Genomic DNA, 14,570 nt, shown 5'->3' with positions numbered 1-14,570 from the left:
TTTCAGCCGGTACCTGTAAGCTGCGAGGGTTAAAGCCCAGCGTTGCATACGCGCGGCAGCGATAGTCGGGATACCGTTGATCGTGCCCTAGTATCCCGAGCAGTGGCTGGTGGTCTGTATATATATATATATATATATATATATATATATATATATATATATATATATATATATTGTTACGCATGAAGAAAACGAAGACCAGTGAACGTGCTTGTGGTCCCGAGTGGAGGAAGGAAGAAGAGAACGACGCTGAGTTGATTAACCAGCTGGCCGCTCTTGCGCTCACCTTCGATCGCGACCTAAAGTAAACGGTCCCCTTCATCCGTAAGGGTTAAAAACGGTCTCCTTCGCACGTAACAAAGTGGTGGAGGTGCGGGGTACCGCTGACAACAACGGAACCGTCACTGCCACAGCTTCGTCGAAGCCGTCGACTTGCCGGCCTCCCGCCATCAGCCGTGATCGTCTTCGACATGCCAGAAGAAGGAGCCGCTCCTAGGGCAGCGCCTAGCAGTCCGCTGCCATACTACCGAGTTCCACCCACCTTCGGAGGCAAAGCGGGGGAAGATGCCGACGAGTGGCTTGTCCACTGCAAACGAGTGAGCAAGTCCAACGGGTGGGATGCTACCGCGCAGCTCACCAATGTGGTGTTCTCCCTGACCGATACCGCCCTCCTGTGGTACGAGAACCACGAGGACGCGCTTACGACGTGGGAACATTTTGTTGACGAGCTAAAGGCGTGTTTTGGGGACTCAGTCGCCAAAAAGAAGCGTGCGGAGCAGACGCTGTCTCAACGGGCGCAGCTACCAGGTGAGACATGCACAACATATATCGAAGAAGTATTAAAGCTGTGCAAGGTGGTCAGTGCTCGCATGTCGGAAGAAGATAAAGTTGGACATTTGCTGAAAGGAGTGGCTGAGGATGTGTATAATTTTCTAATTGGAAAGGAGAACCTCAGTTCTGTGTCTGACGTCATTCGGCACTGCAGAACTTTTGAAACGCTCAAGATGCGTCGGATTGCGCCAAAGTTTGGTCGATTGGCAAACGTTACGACGGTTGCCAGTGTGGACACGAGTCCTTGCCTCGACCTTCCTTCCACCATCCGACAGATTGTCCGCGAGGAACTTTCCCGCCGCGAGGAGTTGCATTCAACTGCTGACCACCATGGCGTGTACACGTCACGTGAGGCCATGACGACGCCACATTCGGCCCCTTGGCAACCGATGGTCACCGCAGCGGCCGTAGAGTACAGCGCAGCCCCACAGTCGAGGATGACAACACGCCCTCCGACTCCGCGCTATGACCAACGCGCTCAACGCACGCCTACTCGACGCCCGATGTATCGTCGTGACACACGCCACGATCCAACCCACTACACGCGGGAAAATGATAATATCCGCTTCATTGACGAACAACCAAGGTTTCGACCTCTCCCGGTGTGTTATTCCTGCGGTGTCCCGGGTCATATATCGCGGTTTTGCAACCAGCGTATGACCACGTGGTATGGCCAGCCCTCAGAGTTTTCTCGGCCCTCCGAACGGTCACACGGTGCCCCGCGGCCACCACACGTATCATATGGCGACGAGTATTGGCTCAGCAGCTCCCGGAATCGCTCCCCGGCATCTGACAGGAGTTTGACACCCCCACCGCAACGTCGTGCTCCCCGTTCTCCCTCACCGCGGCATCGCACCACGTCCCCTTCGTCACCGGAAAACTAGCTAGCGCGGCCGATGGAGGTGAGGTCGCTGGAGACATGCTACTGACAGAAATACCTCCTGTGTTGATGCTGAAAAACAAAGTGCACGTTCTTGTAGATAATGTCCCTGTGATGGCTCTGGTGGACACAGGCGCAACAATTTCTGTTATGAGTGTCTCTTTTAAACACGTGTTAGGACGAAAGGTTTTGTTTAAATGGGACGAAGGTTCAAAGTTCTGTGGAGTGAGTGGCGAGCCGTTGCGACCTATTGGGGTGTGTAGTGCTGACGTGTTTTTGGGAGGCCATGTTATTACGACAGAGTTTGTAATTATTCCTCGGTCGGCCCATGATTTTATTCTCGGCATGGACTTCTTGCGGGAGTGTGGTGCTACTGTCGACTGCCGCACAGGGAAAGTATTCATAAGTGGTGCGATTCCATCAGGACTCCTGGAGAACCCTGTAGATCGCGAAACTACACTGTGTGTTTGTGGTGATACGGTCATATCTGCGTCATCTACCGTTTGCGTTCCCGTTGTCTGTTGCGGCGCCGATTCCGACAGCTTCGAAGCTACCGTAGAACCGATGCACTTTAACTGTCTGAAGAAGAATGTGTTGGTGCCGCATTGTGTGGTGTCGATCAAAGGCGGACGCACTGGCTTATGGACAGTAAACTGTTCTAAGGAGCCCGTTATACTACCAGACGGCATGAAATTAGCCTTCGCCAGGGAACACGCGTCCTTATCAGTGGCTGAACTTACAGATGTGCCGGAAGAACCGGATGGCCACAGTTCGGAAACAGCCCTTATGTCGATGGTAAATAAATCGCTCAGCACGAGTGAACGCCGAAAGTTAGTGCGTGTGCTTTCGAAGCACGTTTCAGTATTCGACTTTGCGCAGGAAGACAAAATGCTTGCGATCCCTGCGTCTCGAACGCGCCATACCATCAACACGGGTTCGGCAAATCCGATTAGACAAAAGCCATATCGTGTTTCACCATCAGAGCGCCAGATTATCAACGAACAAGTGCACGACATGATGAAAAAGGGAGTCGTACAAGAGTCAGCGAGTCCGTGGGCAGCTCCAGTGATTCTTGTTAAAAAAAAAGATGGATCTTGGAGATTTTGCGTCGACTATCGCCGTTTGAATGCTATAACAAAAAAGGACGTGTACCCACTTCCACGTATTGATGACGCAATAGACTGCCTTCATTCCGCCTCTTACTTTTCCTCAGTAGATTTACGATCTGGCTATTGGCAAATTCCGATGCATCCTGACGACAAGGAGAAGACTGCCTTTGTAACCCCTGACGGCCTCTTCAAATTTAATGTGATGCAATTTGGATTGTGCAACGCTCCGGCAACTTTCGAGAGATTTATGGACACTGTTCTGCGCGGCTTGAAGTGGAACATCTGCATGTGCTACCTCGACGACGTCGTCATCTTTGGCCGCACCTTCAGTGAACACAACTCGCGCCTGGATATTTTCCTGAACTGCATCAGAAACGCTGGTCTAGTTTTAAACTCTAAGAAATGCCACTTCGGTGAACGCCAAACTCTTGTGCTTGGGCACCTTGTCGACAAGGATGACATCCGCCCTGATCCCCAGAAAGCAGCAGCCGTTGAAGCGTTCAGTGCACCGCGCTCTGTCAAGGAGCTCCGTAGTTTTCTGGGGCTTTGTTCCTATTTCCGCCGATTTATTCCTAAATTCGCCGACGTCGCGTATCCGCTGACATGCCTGCTACGAAAGGACACCCCCTTTGAGTGGACTCCGGAGTGCGACTCTTCTTTTCGTCAGTTGAAGTTTCTGCTGACGTCACGACCGGTTCTTCAACACTTCAGTCCTTCAGCTCCGACGGAACTCCATACGGATGCCAGTGGCATAGGTATTGGTGCCGTCCTAGTTCAACGCTACGGTGACCGCGAACACGTGATCGCATATGCAAGCCGCTCATTAAGTAGGCCCGAGCAGAATTACACTGTCACGGAACAAGAATGCCTCGCGGTAATATTTGCGGTTCAGCGGTTTCGTTCTTACCTGTATGGACGCCCCTTTACAGTGGTCACCGACCACCACTCATTGTGTTGGCTTGTGAATCTTCGTTACCCTTGTGGCCGTCTTGCGCGCTGGGCGCTCCGACTGCAAGAATACAGCTTCACCGTATCTTATAAGAGCGGTCGACGACACGCTGACGCGGACTGCCTCTCGCGTATGCCACTTAGCATCACGGACTGTGACGCCGACGACTTCGATCACCTCGTGGCTTCTGTGTCGCAGCGTTTTCCAGACTTCGACTGCTTCAAAGCCGAACAGCGAAAAGACGATAAATTAACACCGCTCTTCGCCTCGACGACAGCAAACCATTTCTGTGTACGTGATGGACTCCTGTATAAGAAGAACTTTTCCAGCACTGGCGCACGTTTCCTCCTAGTGGTACCGGAGAGCCTTCGCACAGCGATTCTGAGTGCTATGCACGATGACCCTACGTCTGGCCATTTAGGTTCGGCGAGGACGCTCTACCGGATTCAGGAGCGCTTTTATTGGCCTGGAATGCGACAGTCTGTTGAGACGTATGTGGCCAGTTGCTTGCAGTGTCAGTGCCACAAACGGCCATCTACTGCTCCAGCTGGTCTCCTGCAGCTGATCCCGTCTCCAAGCACGCCTTTCCAACAAGTGGGCATTGACTTCGTAGGTCCATTTCCAAAATCAGCCAAGGGAAATCGTTGGATAGTTGTTTGCGTCGACTACCTCACGCGCTACTGCGAGACGGCGGCCGTGCCCTCCGCAACTGCCACTGACGTTTCAACATTCCTGCTCCAATATGTGATCCTGCGACATGGTCCGCCTCGCGTGATCATCAGCGACCGTGGACGACAATTCACAGCGGACGTCGTAGAGGAGCTGCTTCGTTTGTGTGGATCCCACTTGCGTCACTCGACACCATACCATCCACAAACGAATGGGCTTACGGAGCGCACCAACCGCACAATTGTAAACATGTTATCCATGTATGTTTCATCCGACCACAAGAACTGGGATGACGTACTGCCTTTTATCACGTACGCGTTCAACACCGCCAAGCACGAGACTACCGGCTATATCCCTTTCTTCCTGCTGTACGCACGGCCACCCCGGTACACAATCGACACTGTTTTCCCTTTCTGTAGTCATGAAAATCCCACTGTCGCCGAGACTCTCTGCCTTGCCGAAGAAGCTCGTCGTATTGCTCGTTTGGGCACTTTGGCATCGCAGGACAGATCAAAAGAACGCTACGACATTCGCAACCGTCCGGTAACCTATCGCACTGGTGATTTAGTTTGGCTGTGGACTCCAGTACGGAAACGCGGGTTATGCCAAAAGCTTTTGGCCACCTACGATGGACCATTTGTTATTCTTAACAGACTCACGGAAGTAACGTATAACATAGCTCGCCTCACGGCGAGTGGTAGAAGAGCTGCCAAGACACAAGCAGTCCATGTCGCCCGCTTGAAATTGTTCACGTCCAGGCAAATGGATTAACTCACCCGGCGGGCTTCGTCTGTGACGAGGGGAATGTTACGCATGAAGAAAACGAAGACCAGTGAACGTGCTTGTGGTCCCGAGTGGAGGAAGGAAGAAGAGAACGACGCTGAGTTGATTAACCAGCTGGCCGCTCTTGCGCTCACCTTCGATCGCGACCTAAAGTAAACGGTCCCCTTCATCCGTAAGGGTTAAAAACGGTCTCCTTCGCACGTAACAATATATATATATATATATATATATATATATATATATATATATATATATATATATATATATATATATATATATATATATATATATATATATATATATATATATATAGTGAATTCTCGGCCGTACAGGTCCCGGGGAAATTTCTTTCGGCCAAAGATTAACGCCAGGGCCTCGCATTCGCACTGCGCGTATTTTTTTTTCTGCTTCCGGCAGTGGACGCGAAACAAAAGCAATTGGCTTTTCTTCACCTTCAGCCGTCTCGTGAAAGATAACGGCTCCTAAGCCATATGACGATGCATCGCAAAGCATTGCGAGCGGTTTCTTGACGTCATAGAATGTGAGCACCTTGCTGCTTGTTAGCAAGTGCTTCGTATCTTTAAACACGGTGCTGCACTCCTTTGTCCACGACCATTTTTGTTCTTTTCTAAGCAGCCGATAAAAAGGCTCTGCTACTGTCGAAGCGTTCTTGAGAAATATTGAGTAAAAATTCCACATTCCCAAGTACGCCTTAAGCTCTGTAACTGTAGTGGGCTCGGGGGCTCGTAAGATTGCGCTCTTCTTTGTGTCGGTAGGGTAAATGCCTTGCTCAGTCACTGTGTGACCCAAATATGTAACCGATTTTCGGAAAAAACGGCATTTATCCAAGTTAAGCGTGATGTTGTATTCACCGAGGCGTTGCAAGACACGTTCTAGTGTCTCCTGGCAGTCGCGGATATCTGTCCCTGTGACGATAACGTCGTCAATATAACAGCCTACATGTGGGATGCCATGAAGCACCTCGTCCATCATTGCCTGAAAGATAGCGGGTGCACTTGCCACCCCTTAAGGAAGGCGCTGAAATTCGAACAACCCAAGACTAGTGTTTACTGTCAAAAATAGTCGTGACTCCGGAGTCAATGGCAGCTGCTGGTACGCCGAAGAAAGGTCTAGTACACTGAACACCTTTCCTCCTGCTAAGGCAGTGTACAAGTCATCTGGTCTGGGTAGGGGGTAACGATCTGCTTAGAGAGAGGGGTTTACTGCAGTCTTGCAATCCCCGCATAACCAGACACTGCCGTTTTCCTTCACAACTGTGACAAGTGGCGTAGCCCAGTCACTTCGCGTTACAGGACGCAGCATGCCTGTTTCCACATGTTCTCGCAGCTGCCGCTCAACTCTTTCCTGCAACGCAAACAGAACTGGTCTAGCGCGGCAAAATACAGGAACTGTACCTGGTTTCATGACAATCTTTGCTTCAAAGTTTTGTATTGTCCCCAGCTTTTTAGAAAACACGGAAGGGTACTTCTGTTTTAGCACCGCAAATCCGTCTTCAACTGCAGTCTGGCCAATTTCTAGCCAATAAGGCTTGAAACGTTCTAACCAATTTCGCCCCATTAGTACAGGCGACTTCCTTCCGTTGTGTTTTACAACAATCACTGGTAGAGTCATGAATTGATTGTTGTACTTAACCACCACGTCACACTGTCCTTTTAGCTGTATTTGCTCCCCAGTATACGTGCGAAGCCACGTTTTGCATCATTAACATTTTACGTGTGGAAATTCAGACAGGTACATTTGCTCCGGGGCAATTGTGACAGCCGCTCCCGTGTCCATTTTCATATGCAGTGTACGTCCTTCTATTTACACACTAACTTCATAAGATGATTGGTTGGTGTTAATGACATGGTACAGTTCCTGCTCCGAGTCCTCGTCAGAACACTCGAGCGCATGCATATTTCTTTTGGCTTCGCTCTAGCAACTGGGCATATGGTTTTCAAATGACCTACAGCCGAACACTTGCGACAAATAAAGTTTTTGTACCAACATTCTTCCGACGAGTGTCCCCTGCCGCATCTTGCGCATTTTTCGTTCTTGCGGACTTCAACATGCTTAGGATTAGCTGGTCTCCGATACTGGTGTGGCCGGCTTTTCACGACCAGCAAGGTGCCTCTCGTTCTCTTGACCGCAGTTGTTCAGTGTCTCGCGCCGCTAGTTCTCTATCCAGGGCGATTTTGCAAGCGCCATCAAAGTTCAGCTCTCGTTCAGCAAACAGAGCACGCCCGGTCTCTTCGTTCCGTATGCCAGCGACCAGCCTATCTCGGAGGGCGTCTTGCAAAAAGTCCCCGTAGTCACACTTCCTGACTAAATGCTTAAGTTCCACGATGAACCCCTCCACGCTTTCGCCCTCCTGTTGTACGCGCGGGTTGAACTTGCATCGTTCTGCTATTACGGAACTCATGGGGCTGAAGTGCTCCTTCAGGAGGCTTTTAACTTCTGCGTACGATTTTTCTCCCGGGGCTGCCGGCACAACAAGACTTCTCAGTACTTCGCAAGCCTCTGGTCCTATGACTGTCAAAAAGACGGGAAGGCGCTTTGCGTCGACGATATCATTAGCCGTTAAGAAATGTTCAAAACGCTCTAAGTACGACTCGAAGTTTTGCGTTTTCGGGTCGAACTCGGACATCTTTCCCAGTGACGGCATTTCGACAGAAGTACATATATCCGTTACTCATCAGTTTGGCGTTTCCTTGCTTGGACGTGCTCAAGCTCCAAACCCCGTTGTCTTTCCCTGTGGCCGAGCACTTCCTCAGCAGGGGTGTTCGGTGGGCGGCACTCCGGGAGCACGTGCAGCGCCTTGAATCTGGACGAAAACTCCGCTCGCTTGCTTCCGTTCCTGCCTGTCCACCCGTGCAGGCCCAAGGCCGTCGCTTACGTGGGTATGCAAGACCTTCGTCGCCAGTTGTTATAACGTCATCACGCAGCCAAACCGGGAAATGAATCAGTTTATTTAGTGCCGTCGTATACATACATATATATATATATATATATATATATATATATATATATATCGCTATGTGACGTCACATGGATCATGGCAGTTAGCCCGCCCAGTACACATACGGCATGACGTGCTGCGCTATCACACTAATGACAACTGGTAAGCGCAAGTATTTCGCTTTATTTCCTGAGATGGTATTCATTTTGCATGAGTAAACCAGTTCTGTGCAAGTCTCGGTTGGCTGACACAGAAGCAGTGTCGCTCGACCCATTCGTCATGACGACCGCCCATTGCATGCTGTCGGTGAAATGCTTGTACTGACGGCGTGTGTGTTGGGCTACACATTTTGTGCACTTTTTCTCGACACATACAGCCAAGGCGAAAGTAAAGAAAAAATGAAGAGAGCCGTGGTGTTATCAAATTTTAAGAGCAAAGATGGCAAAAGGATGCACGCACATAATTTCCTGATGCGTTTTGATTCACCGTTACTGAGATATCGTACTGAAGCAGATTGAAGCTTCCTATTTTATCTGAATTTTGGAGTGCAGACGGTACCAAAGGTTCCGTCACCTTGCTTTAGGCACAGCTTCGGTGTGTGCAAGTTTTGAGCACCTGTATTATAGACTAGGCGCAATGGTATTTGTTTTACCGGAAAAAATGTATTTCATTATACCAGTAATAGAATGATAGAGTATGCTAATTAATTGCAGAGTGGTAATCCCCCTTGCGATGAAGAGTGATACTTAGGTTTTTTTCTGAATTGTCTGTTCGTTGTGTTGCTGTTATTGTAAAACAGTGCCCTAATACTCGCAGTGCTTTTCTGTCTATATGAATATGACGCAAAGTATGATGACAGGAAGATTATATGCGCTTGTAAACGCTAATATCCTCCCTCATTCGACATGTAGTTCAAATCGCGAGACCAATTATAGGCTACTTCCTGTTCATGCTGATGCATGTAGCCAGTTTAACATTCCGTGGGTCCTTACTTCTCATACTGTCAATGAAATAAAAGCATTGTGTTCTACCTTCTTTCTGTGAGCCACAAAATGTGTCGCCGTCATAAAATACGTGTTAGTCAAGTTCCGTGTGACCGGCCTGTGATGGTTAATTTTCGCATTGGTTCAAATCTTCTGCAATCTGTGTTCGCTCATCATGTACAAATTTCAGTTGTGAATGAAAATTGCTTCTACAGATTAGCGCTTTCCCACTGCGCGGGGGTCAGTATCTTTCCAGTACAGAATGTGTGAATAAAAACCAAAAAAAACGTCCGACAATTATTTATGTTGAGTTCTGGCTAACTGAGAAATCGGCCAGCTTTAGTTGATCTGCTTCAGATCACGCGAACAAAATTAACGCATGATGGTGCCAGGGTGTCATTTTCTTTATAATCCACCCCCCCATATCTGTGGACTAGTTGGACTGCAGCCCTAAACATAACCACAAGTTAGGGATTTCAATTTCACAAAATGACGAAATGGATTTAAAATATTATTGAAAAAATATTACCTGTGAATATTGGTAGTTAACGATGGTTTGCTCTATAAATAATTTTCATTACAATTGCTTGGCACTGGTGTGTATGAGCGCTGTCACAGTGCTTCAAAAAGGAATAGAAATTCCCAGTGTAAACGCGGCAGAAAAAAAGCACTACGTAAAGACGGCACACTTCAACGAGTTCTGCTCCGCGATTTGGCCAATGTCGCTGCGCGGCCAGCGGACCTGCAAGAGAGCACAAACACAGCCCGCTTGCATGCGAAATGGGAAAGGAGGGCTTCGCGGCAAGTCTCCTCCTCCCGGTTGGTCGCCTCACCCTCTTCCTCTGACGTCTCAGTGACGTCATGGAGGCATTTCTTTGTCTGTGAAATATTGCCATTTGGATATCCGGCAACCGCCAGTGGTGGAAGTGGCGCTGCCGCGGCGTATCGGCATGGGACCGAGTGTCCCAAGGGAGGTATAGGGAGTTTCCGCCTCCTGCATAAATTTATATTGTTTGCCCGCAACCGCAGTCGTGTCTATAGTAGTAGCGGTTCCTTGACTTCTCACGTCACCGTTTCACCCCCCCCCCCCCCCTCCGACAACACCTTGTGTCGGAACTGCGAGCGGAGAGTGGCAAAGCTCGTTTCGCGACTGCGTAGGTTCTACCCATTCTCTGCTTGCTCTCTGCATTCTCTCTGCCTTTCTTTCTATCTCCCCACTGGACTTGGATGCTAGTAGGAAAGTAAGCGCAGCAATTTACGTGGTGCTATTGCGGGAGTCACGCATACTTACAGCTGTAAAAATGCTAATGTGTTGACGTCCAGGAGGCACAAGGCATTGTGCACATTCGACGCGGTGCGAAGGTCTGAACGAGTTTCTCGCGTCGCCGTTACTCTCTGCCGTGCTCCTGACATGTATTCACATGCTCTGGACCACCCCGACGTTGTGTGCCAGACAGCAGCAGCAGCAGTGGGGAAGTTGAAGGAAGAGGCCAAGAAAACTTCGCTTTACAAGGTAAATGAAATATCTCTATAGTCAGATACAACTTTAGAAAAAAGGGGACGGAGGTGGAGGCACACGAGCACTCACCAATGGGCGCGCACTCTGGACTAACGTCATCAGCCAGACGGCCGGTGAGCCCGCCGACAGAGAAGATGGCCGCCCGCGCTTCGAACTGGGCGAGGTCGCGTCAGCTGTGTGCTTCAGCCCCTCGTCAGAGTGAATTCCAGAACTGTTTGTGATAATCTAGCATGCCTGAAACGTTACTACGAGCTTACGATGCGGCATTTGTGCCGCGTGCGTTTATTCTCAGCCGTGATCCGGCGAACGAACATTGCAGCGAGCATCGCTGGCACTGCGCTACGCTTTGCCTGAAAACAGAATCCCGCGGCGACCGCTACGAACACACATCCTGTGTGTTTGTTCTATGTTGTTTTATTTCGCTCCCGAGTGACGTTACGACCAGAAAATTTTTCCAAAGACTGGTGCCTACTGTTAGCGGCGGGTGTGTTCGTGTACAGTGTCGCTACGTTTTTCGTCGGACGGGGTGAAGTGATGGAGCAAAACCATTCTCAGGAGAAATCCGGAAAGTGTGCGCGCATAAAACAAACCTACGAGTGTCTCAACAGAAAATTTATTTATTTTATTTATTTATTTCAAAATACTGCAGGCAGCAATGCTGCCCTAGCAGGAGAGGGTTACATCAAGTGCAATGACAAAGATTTCACAAAGGAATCTACATTTGCGCAATCAACAACAGACGGTGGCAGACAATTCCACTCTTCAATTGTGAGCGGAAAAAAAGACTTCTGAAACATTTGCGTCCTCGCAAAGTGAGGACGGATAACATTCGAGTGATTAATTCTAGAAGACCTGTGTTGTGAGCGGGAAAGGTAAGTTTCGCGCGGGAGACCGATTTTGTTCTGATATATCAAATAAAGCATTTTTAGTCTCGCAATCTTTCGGCGTACACGGAGGGGTTCCAGATTCAGTCACTGCAACATGTCAGTAACAGATGAAGAAGACCGATAGTCAGATACAATAAATCGGGCAGCGAGGCGCTGAATTCGTTCTACTTGTGCGACATCTTTAACGTAGTATGGGTCCCATACTGCGGAAGCGTACTCAAGGACTGGTTGAACGAAAGTGCGGTATGCCTCGAGTTTAACACTTGACGGCGAGTCGTTTAGTTTCCTGCACAAAAAGAAAAGTTTATTGAACGCTGTTGTACAAACATTCTTCAAATGTTTGTCCCATATTAAGTTGCTTGTGATAGTTATTCCTAAATACTTGACAGACGTTACCGATTGAATAGCTTTATTAGCCATGTGGTGCGTATGAGACAGAGGCTTTTTCTTTGTGGTTATTGTCATGGCAACTGTGTAATCAAAATTTATTTGCATACCGTTTCGTTCGCACCAGTCCGCGAGTGTACAGAGGCTATTGTTCAGTAGTGTTTGGCAAGAGGAGCTATTGACAACACTATACATCACGCAGTCATCTGCGAACAATTTCATTGTAACAGAATTATCGATGTTAGAAGCAATGCCGTTTATATAAATTAAAAACAACAGAGGACCAAGCACTGAACCTTGTGGAACCCCAGACAATACCGGCAGATCAGCAGACCTAACACCCGCACACTCCACAAACTGTGAGCGATTACTCAGATAAGCCTGCCACCATAATATCAATCTCTCAGGAAGCCCGGCGTCCCTTAATCTGTTTAAGGCTTCTTCTGCAAATATTTGCAGAAGAAGCCTTAAACGCAAAGGTATGTCGCCGTTAACTTAGCGTGAATCATGATTGTCAGCAGTGAGATAGCCGAGCGTCTAACGACGGTGTCCGAGTGTTGTGTAGCACGGTCGATTGATTGCTGTCCACCAGTGCACGCGCAAGCTGTAGAATGCGTGCTGTGAAATTGTGAAAGCACAAAACGAAAAAAATATAAATTTTATGAGGTTTAAAATCAAGAGTACTTATTTAAAACGATGAATGAAGCATTTTTGTACCTTCATGCCTCGACCGTATTCTCGCCCCAGGTTTGTAATGGTTGCGATAAATGCATTGTTTTATATAAGTACTTTTTCAATAGCAAACGATTCATTTTAAGCTTGGAAAACGAGTAGTAGATACGCCGTGTACACGTAAACAAGCGCCAAAGCCGTGCAGAGCTGCTCTTTCTACTTTTGTCACTTGCAATGAAGCTAAAGAGCAGGCGACGGGCAGCGTTGTAGAAGGCACGGGGTTATTTTCTGTCGCTATCCGGCATAGGCTGTAGCACATGAGAGCTCAACTAAACCAGTTATAAAAATACAAATGTCTTTATTTATACCGAGAATTACGCGTTTCAGGGGCACGATTTTTCGAGCGGGACTATTTTAGTCGCGGAAGCAATGGGCTGTCGCGCTTCGGTCATCTGGGCGGGCCTCCCCTTTCTTCTAAAGTTGTATCCGACTATAGTACGTTCGAGACAGTGATCAACGGTGTCGGGCTACGCCCGCGTGCTTCTGCTGCTTGGTCATAAAACAGAAACAGCGCGACACAGGACGGGCGGGTGAAGAGCAGAGGGCAGAGCGCTGACTAGCAACCAAACGCTTTAGTTGCAGAAGCAGCATGATGCTTTATTTGTTATGTGAAAGACTCAGGCACGCAGAAACAACCGATATTATTCAATAGTCACTGCCTGGAGCTCTACAAAGTAAAACTGGTTGTGGCTGCGGCGCAGTTCATCAATGACTGCCTTTGTTTTGATATTTTGCACCGTACCTTTTATTCTGACTTGAAGCGCTTCAAAAAAAGTTAACTCACACGTGCAAAAATAACCGAAAATTGCGTAAAAACAAGCGCTTATACAAAGACGCATAAGCACGAATTGGAACTTGTGTGATTAACCTAATGTCGCAGGGAATTAGAAATTGTAGGTGATGTGGGGTTAACAAAAGTAATGTTGAAGTTAGTTACGAGCGCGGTGATCAAGATGCTGCGCTGCGAGAAATTAGCGAACGCACGTCGCAGCTAGTATATATATATATATATATATATATATTGTGGGAATTTATAAGCTATTCTTTGTCATCTGTACATGATCATCATCATGTGGGGTTCATATGGGGTTCTTCTTCATCATAGCTTGTGGGGCTGGCTCTCGAGTGTGATCCGTGTGATCCGCCCAGTCTTTGACGCGGAATAAACGTCGTGATAACTGCTGTGTCACAAGCGGTGGAGTGTGCTCTTCAGTCCTCCGTCCTCTGACTCCCCGCTCAACCTCCTGGAGCTTCGATCGGGTCGCCGATTGTGCCAGCTGTCCGCCAGCATGTCGCAGGACGAGCGAACAGGCACTTCTACTTCGACCATCTCGGCCTCGGCTACCCCAGCCTCTCCGTGTTGGGTTGTCAGTGGGCACCAGCGTGATCCCAATCTGTTTGTCGGACTTCGCGGTGAAGACGTCGAGGATTGGCTGGACGACTATGACCGTGTGAGTTCGGCTAACCGTTGGGACGATGCGTCCAAGCTACGTCACGTCGCCTTTTATCTGACAGGAGTAGCGAAGACTTGGTTTTTCAACCATGAGGTTGATTTCACAAACTGGGGCGCTTTCAAACAACAGCTCCGCCAAATCTTCGGCACACCGGCTGTTCGTTCTGCCCTCGCAAAAAAGACGCTCGACACTCGCAAGCAACAACCCGGTGAATCTTATACGTCGTACATCGAGGATGTCCTTGCTCTGTGTCGACGCGTGAACACGGCGATGACCGAATCAGACAGGGTTCGCCACATCATCAAAGGCATCGCAGCTATTGCTTTCAATGTTTTAGCCATCCAGAACCCTGTTACCGTCGCTGATATCGTCGCTACTTGCCAGCGCCTTGACGAACTCGAATCAGTACGGTTGCAGCCAGACACCAC

General features: G+C 48.7%; 2 protein-coding genes across 3 annotated transcripts in view; both read right to left on the bottom strand.

Moving 5' to 3' along the window:
• The window catches only part of LOC142573216 (uncharacterized), a 217,223-nt gene that overhangs the window by 53,753 nt on the left and 148,900 nt on the right, over positions 1-14,570 (bottom strand). The window lies entirely within an intron of this gene.
• On the bottom strand, positions 7,255-7,886 carry LOC142571244 (uncharacterized). Its single transcript, XM_075679499.1, has one exon. The coding sequence runs from the start codon at positions 7,884-7,886 to the stop codon at positions 7,335-7,337; it is 552 nt and encodes a 183-aa protein (XP_075535614.1). The 3' UTR covers positions 7,255-7,334.

Source organism: Dermacentor variabilis, chromosome 2 (assembly GCF_050947875.1).
Source record: "Dermacentor variabilis isolate Ectoservices chromosome 2, ASM5094787v1, whole genome shotgun sequence".
In the NCBI taxonomy this organism is placed as follows: Eukaryota; Metazoa; Arthropoda; class Arachnida; order Ixodida; family Ixodidae; genus Dermacentor; species Dermacentor variabilis.
Note: the sequence above shows the minus strand (reverse complement) of the source record. Positions and strands in the feature narration are given on the sequence as shown.